The sequence below is a fragment of the Mesocricetus auratus genome, unplaced genomic scaffold (assembly GCF_017639785.1).
Source record: "Mesocricetus auratus isolate SY011 unplaced genomic scaffold, BCM_Maur_2.0 Super-Scaffold_100015, whole genome shotgun sequence".
Classification (NCBI taxonomy): Eukaryota; Metazoa; Chordata; class Mammalia; order Rodentia; family Cricetidae; genus Mesocricetus; species Mesocricetus auratus.
In genome coordinates this window covers 37,344,734-37,352,077 of record NW_024429198.1, presented here as the reverse complement: position 1 = coordinate 37,352,077, position 7,344 = coordinate 37,344,734, and the positions used below count along the sequence as shown (strand labels likewise).

General features: G+C 44.0%; 1 protein-coding gene across 3 annotated transcripts in view; it reads right to left on the bottom strand.

Annotated features, from left to right (window-relative positions):
* Positions 1-423: 423 nt before the first annotated feature.
* The window catches only part of Fbxo15 (F-box protein 15), a 37,559-nt gene continuing 30,638 nt past the window's right edge, over positions 424-7,344 (bottom strand). For 2 of the 3 annotated variants that reach the window (XM_040757809.1, XM_040757810.1), the window contains exons 9-10: positions 5,487-5,611; positions 424-812 (exon numbers count right to left, since the gene is read on the bottom strand). In XM_040757809.1, coding sequence (XP_040613743.1) covers positions 543-812; positions 5,487-5,611 — 395 coding nt within the window. In that variant the 3' untranslated portion in view covers positions 424-542. Of the gene's footprint in view, positions 813-5,486; positions 5,612-5,804; positions 5,965-7,344 lie in introns of all 3 variants that reach the window. The other variant, XR_005881651.1, reaches the window with a different exon arrangement.

Below are 7,344 nucleotides of genomic sequence, written 5' to 3'. Positions count from 1 at the left end.
CTGTGAGTTCGAGGCCAGGCTGGACCGACAGCCTCGAAAACAATACAGAGAAACCCTGTCTCGAAAAAAAAAAAAAAAAAAGATTCCCTGCTTGCCCTTCACTCTTTATGATGCCACATGGAATTTGGTACTAGAACCAGGAGTGAGTACTGGTAAGACCGTGGTCTAATCTACAGCCCCTCAGCTCCCACAGCTGTTCCTTCAGAACCTCCTAACCTGAGTCCCAGATGAGGTCACATTTGCTCTTTCCTGATATGCATGCATTTACACAGGCCACATGACCATGTTTCAACCAAGCATTTTGTCTGTTGTGGTCCTACAAGAATCTTCACTGGAGCATGCTCTATTCAAATTTTAATCTTCCAAACACTACCTATACTCACAAGCCACAGTTTCTAATGGAAAATAAGAAGGCACCAGACAGACCGCCATGGATATGCTTTATTTTAACTTTCAATAGAAACAAAGTTGTAAAAAACAAAACAAAACAAAACAAAAAAAAAGCTCACTAGTAACAAAATTTTGCCACCTACTGCTAAGACTCAGTATTTCGTCCCAAACCAATGGTTTATTTTTGCTACACTGAGGTAAAGGACCAGGCTGACGATGAAGAATTCTTCCGTCTCTTCGATCCACACCAGCTCCACACGCACGCCTCCTTCCGCATCCATGTAGTCCACACAGTAAGTGTGCCCCAGGAAGTGAGGGCCGTCAGAGGGGTAGGCTACAGACCTCAAGTACACTGGAGAACTCACACACCAAAAGGGCTTCCTGTACTCTTCCAGAAGGGTCAGGTCCATGAAAGAGCAACTCTGCAATTAAGATTCACAAGTGTCGGGATAACAGGCTCATTTCCACGGGAATTGTGACTCTGTAGAACTGACTAGAAAGCTAGGCTGCTGGTGGCATCAGAGTCCTCTCATGCACATCACTGGACCCACTTTTTATCTGAAACCCAGTTAGTTAGTGCTTACCAGACTTCCTCAGCAGCCGTGCTCACCCATGTGTGCACAAGGAGCCGACAGTGCTGCAGCCTGTCTAGAGGCAACAGCTCTTCCACAAAAGAGGGGTCTGCGCCATCTTTCACATGAGGGTGGCACTCTGCCCTGGACAGCAGCTTCTCAATGCTCTAGCAGACTGTCACCTTCCATTCTTGTCACCCGCTTCCTCGAGGCTCCAAACTCGCAGCTCTCCCACACTGGCCTCCTGTGTCCTCTCTTGGCTGTCCAGCATCCTCTTGTTCACACTGCTTCTGCACTAGGCTCATCATCCCCCTCCCTGTGTCTCCCTCTCATTCTCTCCTCCAAGTCTCGCCATCTCCTGAGGAACCCCAATTGCTAGCAGACCCAATGACAGGCTCTCAGTCCTGGGCTATCCCACTCCTACAATCTACTCTTCAACTTCACTCATTCATCCCCAGCTCCACCTCCTGTGAATGCGGCACTTCCAGAGTCAACAGTGTGGGCCCTGTGTCTAACTTGTCTCTTCACCTTCCTACTTACTCAGTTACTCCTGGTTCCAGCCCACCAGAATTTTACCACTGTAAGCCATCACTTCTGGTGCATCCTGAACTGCATGTTGTGAGGCACAACTAAGTGTTAAAAGAAGAAAATTACAAACAGCACTATCTTAGTGGTAAATTCTGCTTAGATGACAGGAGTGTGTGTGGTCACATATGTGTTTGGGTATGTGAAAAGATTTGGGGGGCATCATGGCCCATGACCCCTAACCTACCAGCCCTCTAGCTCTCCTCAGGCCTCATGTCAGCCACTTCCATTTCAGTGTTCTGCACTGACTGGCCTCTTCATCAACACTTTATCTCACCTGGCTCCAGATCTGCTAAAACCGAGCTGTGTCTGAGTTGGTGTCTCATGTGTGTCTGAATCTGACCACCCAGCACAGCAGCAGAGTCACAGATGGAGCTATCCCCAGGTAGCCACAGCCATGCTCACAGTTTTTTGAGTCTCCTGTGCATTATGGGATACTCTCTCTGCCCTGAACTGGCATACCTCATCCTCTCCTATGACCCTCTGTGCCCTATTCACGGGGTACCCTTGCACATCATGTACTCTTGCAAGGGAGATGTCAGAACACCTTCCTATCTGCAACAGCAGATACACAACTACGTCCCCGCCAGATCCTTACTTACATCTATGCTAAGTGTGCTTTTATCGAGTGGGTTTTAGTATGGCACACCAACAAGGAGGTAGCCTCTGACACAGTGAATACTGCCTCTTTTCCACCAGCTTTTAAATCAGACTTGTTCAAGGGAGGGAGGAGGTGGGAACAGAGAGAAATAAACCTCCCAGAGTCCCGGTGTCCCTTGCTCTCTCTTCTCTCTACAGGCAAACCTATCTTCCCTTTGTTAGAAGACTTACATCCTGCTCACACTTCAACCCACTCTGACCCCACCACTTCCTAAGGTCTCTAAACACAGTGAACATCTGCTAAGTCTCCATCTGGGCAGACTCAGCACTGCGTGGCATTCTTTGCTTCAAATACTACCTTTCCAGAACCACCCATAGCTTCTACAAGGCACTAACAGTGGTCCTCACAGCTTGACTGGTTTTATTATGTATAATCATTTTCTCCCTAGATGGAATTTGTCTACATCCACAACTCATATTAACCAAGGTGTCTGTGACTTCCAAAGTGTACCACCAGGCTGAACCTCTTTCAGGTTCAAGAATTAAATATCCAAGTTCTTGCTCAACAACTTGGATGACCCAAGGATCAATCAAGTTTGGTGTAATTTATTCAAACCATAGTTTCCAGTGGAAACTATGCCAGAAAAACTGTACGGGAACTGCAACTTGGGCACTGGAGCGCCGTCACTGACCATTGGTTGTCTGAAGTCTGATGCCACCCTAGTTCTTCTTGCCCCCTACCATGTCCTGCAGCCCACCACTAATCCTGCCTGATTTGGATGAAATTCAAACTATGCCACGCTCTATGTAGATTTTTAAGCCTGGGATACAGAATAAGGCTCTGTTTGGAAAAAAAAAAGTAATTTGTAGTCACAAACGGCTTAGAAATAAAAGAATCTCTTTTGTTTGAGAACTGTAGACACATCCTTCTCGTGTGTAAAATGCTCCTCTGGGTAAATGCTGATAATGTATGTCACCCAAATCTGGTTTTGCTAAAAGAACAAAGCAATGCTTTGTTATGCTGATTGACAGAGGCCTCTGATGGTCTGGGCTTCACAGTTCCCATGAGAAAGCACTGGTCTCCTAGAGTTCAGGAGGGCAGGGAGTTAACACTTGTTGGCTTGGTCATGGTGCAGTGCAGAGCATCCCAAGCCAGGCCAGGAGCTCTGTGGTGGAAGTTCAACTCATAGGTCATAGACCAGCTATCCTTTTTATGTGGTAGAAACATGTTACAGATGCTTGCCATGTGACCCACACAGGACAGTGCTCTAGGGTCAATAACTATGTTTCTTGTGCAGTGGTGTGAACAGCCAGGTCTGTGTCAAGTAGCCTTACTGTGTGTTCAGTATAAGTCACAATGACATATTCCCTAATCTGTCCCTATTCATATCAGAATCTCTTATTCATGGATTTCTTTTGGCAATCCTTTTCCTGTGTCTTCTTTTGGCTTTTCCTTCATGCCTTGTCATCTTATACATTAGAAGGCTATGTCTATAATTCCTGGGTTAAAGAGATTATCTTTCATTTCCATTTTTAATAGCCATATATGACTAAGAATTATCTTATTTTTCCAGACAGAGCCTTACTCTGTAGCCCAGGCTAGCCTTATATTGTTGTTATTCTCCTGCTTTAGTTTCTCCAGTGTGAGAGATAAAGACATGGACAAGTATATCCATCTAGAGCCTTTTTCTACTTAATGTCCTTCCTTTAAACAAAACAAAGAGGATAAATCCCCAAAAGCTAATTTCTTAAATTGCATTCTTACTGTTCACTATGCTTAGGGTGATCAGATTCCTAGAGGGAAATCCTGAGCTATATGGCAAACACATGGAACATGATATCCCTCCCTTGGGTATTTTCTTTGGGAGTTACAAGCATAACTTTGCCATAATACATAACACTGGTTCTATACTAAGTGGCATATGCAGACCCACCCAACCTCTAACTCAGAAGAGACAACAAACTCTTTCCTGAGAGAACATGTATTACTGGAGAAACTTCCAGGGCCACCACTACTTCAAAGACACAGAATCATCCTTTAGATGGAGCGACCCACAGAAACAATGCCTGGAGCTTGCTGGAGGGTCAGGTTCTGCAGCTGGTAGTGCAGCCTCTGTGAGAAATGCTGTGGAAGTCCCCAGCATACTTGTTGCTAAAGGACTCAGGGCTAGGATTGAGTCCTCCTTACAAGCAGTTCCAGGGGAAACTTTGTTTTCAATACTAGAGCTAAGATAAAGCTTTGTCCCATGGTATAATTACTATGCTTCCATTTCTAACCACAGAGAACTAAACACCTGCTTTGATCTTGCTGTGAAGAGAAAATAGAATTAAATAACTTTAAAATTACCCTGACCCTTTAAGCATACCATATTTATATTCTGCCTTTCTTGGTCCTCAAGGTCTATTTTTAACATTAATTTTTTTAATAAATGTTTTTATGTCATGGCCATTTCAGTCTATCACAGAAAAACAAAAGTTCACATCTGTACTCAAAGATATGAAACAATAATCCTTTATATGTGACATAAGCAATTTTTACCAAGGGTTAGGATTTGCTCACAGATAAGCAGGGTAAATCAGGCTCCACAGCAACTGAGCCCTTAGTCTTGGGTCACTGTCACTACAGTCCTGCCCAGATGTCCACACCAAAGGGCACAATGAGCACAGTGCAGAGGCTGTCTGCAGTTACAACCAACCTGTGACTCCCGGGTTCCGCTCATGCCACGCAGTAAAGAGAGCCTGGGGTTACTATGGGTACAAAGTCACACAGGAGAATGGAACCATGAGAAATCTCTCCCCTCCCTCCCTGACAATCCCCAACTAAACCAACTCTCCCCCATCATTTGGCTACTTCTGTTTAGCTGCTCAAGATCCTGGAAATTGGAACAGGAACTTGTAACTGTGCAGCCTTCAAATAGGTAAAAATGTTTCCAGCAAATGCTATTGCCTGGCTAACCTTCGGCTCTCCCCTCTCTCCATTGGAGAGACTGACTGAGTGTCTGAGGGAACAGAGGGTACAGTCAGAGCTATCCAAACATAGCTAAAGTCTACCTACCCATTCTTCTCCAATACACTCCATAGACAGCCAAGTTACTTGTGGTGTTTACATGAGAATGGCTCCCATAGGCTCATGTTTGAATGCTTGGTCCCCAGTTAAGAAAACTGGTTGGGAAGGATTAGGAGGTGTGGCCTTGTTGGAGGAAACATGAACTGGGGGTGGGCTTTGAGGTTTCAAATGCCTACACCAGACCTATCAGACCTATTGTCTTTTAAGGGAGAGTTATACATACACATCAACATAAAGCTCCTTGAATAAAAAAAAAAAACTTTTGTTTTTACCTCAATGAAGCCATCAAAAATAGTTGTTCTCCATGTAAGTCCAACTTTTCCAATAAGAGGTAGATGTTCTCTGTTATTGTTTAAATTTATCACCATGAACTTTGCATATCCATTCTCAATGCACTCTGAAACAATTAAGGTAGTTTAATTATTGTCTACTCCTCTCCTGCCCTTCCTCAGAGTAGATGGATGGCCAACAAGACTCCACAAAAGCCCTACGCAGATATCTTTCATGTACAAGTATCTTGTCCATTAAGAAACATAAACACAATTGGCAATGTAGCACTACTAACCAGCACATAAGAATGAATTACTTACATCTGCAACTGTGTGGATAAAGTCTGAGGCCCACACTGAGCAGAAGAAACAGAATACAGGGAAAGCCCAGAAGCACAGAGACAAACTGTGATCCAGTTATGTGACGGATTAAACACGAAACAAACTTGTGATGGGGAAAACGGACCATCCACCTGAGAGTCTTCGACAAAAGGAGAAAGCAGAAAATGGAATTCCACTGTTAGCAGCTGTGTCAGCCTCGCCCCGAGCCATCTGCTACTGTATTAGCCACATTTCCCATGCAGCCGTGACTCTGGTGGGCCCCAACAGTCCAGTCCTTCAAAACTTCAGCATTCACCTGTATACATGCCTGCTCCCTGCAATCTACCCTCACCTTTCCTCTTCCTAGACCTCTACTACAGCCTGGCATTTCATTACATGCAATGGTTTCTGCATGCTGAGATCTGTTTTGTCAAAAACAATGCTCTTTGGAAATAAAAAGTCATATCCTTCTGGGGCTTATTAACAACATACTAATGACACATTTCAGCTATGACCAGGGTTCATTTCTGCTTCAGAAATAAACATAACATAGAAAAGGTGAAATGTAAAGAATGTGGGGAGGACAGGTTGATTAGTAATTGATTTTTCTAATGCACATAGAAAGAGGGAAAGATTAGAACAGACTGAGGCAGGAATCACCAGGGTTGCCTAAAGAGAGATGCTCAGTAAAGGGAACCAGACTCAAGACTCCACCTGAGAAGCCAACAGGGTAACACAGAAACACATAGGAGCAGCAACAGCAAGTGCCTCTCACACAATGAACTCAAAGCTATCGCCAGGTGGTATTAACCAGTATTGACTAGGCCACAGATACTACCAAAGGGCAATCAATAACACAATGGTATGATCATTAGGTCCTAATGATCAAATAAATCCAGTTGGTACTGCCTCGTAAGGAGAGAAAACATTTGGTATTCCTCATCCCTTGTTATGTTCTGACATAAATATCCCCCGGGCATGCATGGTTTTTCTACATTTTTTTGCTTCCTAGTTAATTATTTTTAGACACCTTTATTATTTTTCAAATCCCCCAAAGAGAAGAAACTCAAGTACCTAAGTTCAGTAAGAGATGGTGGAACATGGAGAGACAGGGTTCCAAACACTATCAGGCAGGAATGTTCTCTCCTGGTCATTTATGTTACATAGGTTGAAATGACACAGGTGAGGCTCTACTAGAGAGAATAAGAACAGCCTTCACTCTCTACATCTGGTTGACAGAATAACGACAGTGTCAGTAAAACCTACTGTAGTCTTTTGAATTATCAAGTGGTCTCTCCATCTGTCCTATTAACTGGGCCTACATTAAAAGATGCATACCTATGCAGCAGGATTGTTCCTGATATTGGCAACGTCAACTGCAGGTTAAAGAGAATAATGCTATGTACTGAGACTCTAAAACTTTACCATTGGTTAGTTCAGCAGAGCCTGGGCTTGCTTTTTAAAACTGCTATGCTTACGGGTTGCAGCTGACATTTCCCTAAGTCTCAGTTTTACTTTCCATGGTTTTGTACCAATCTCC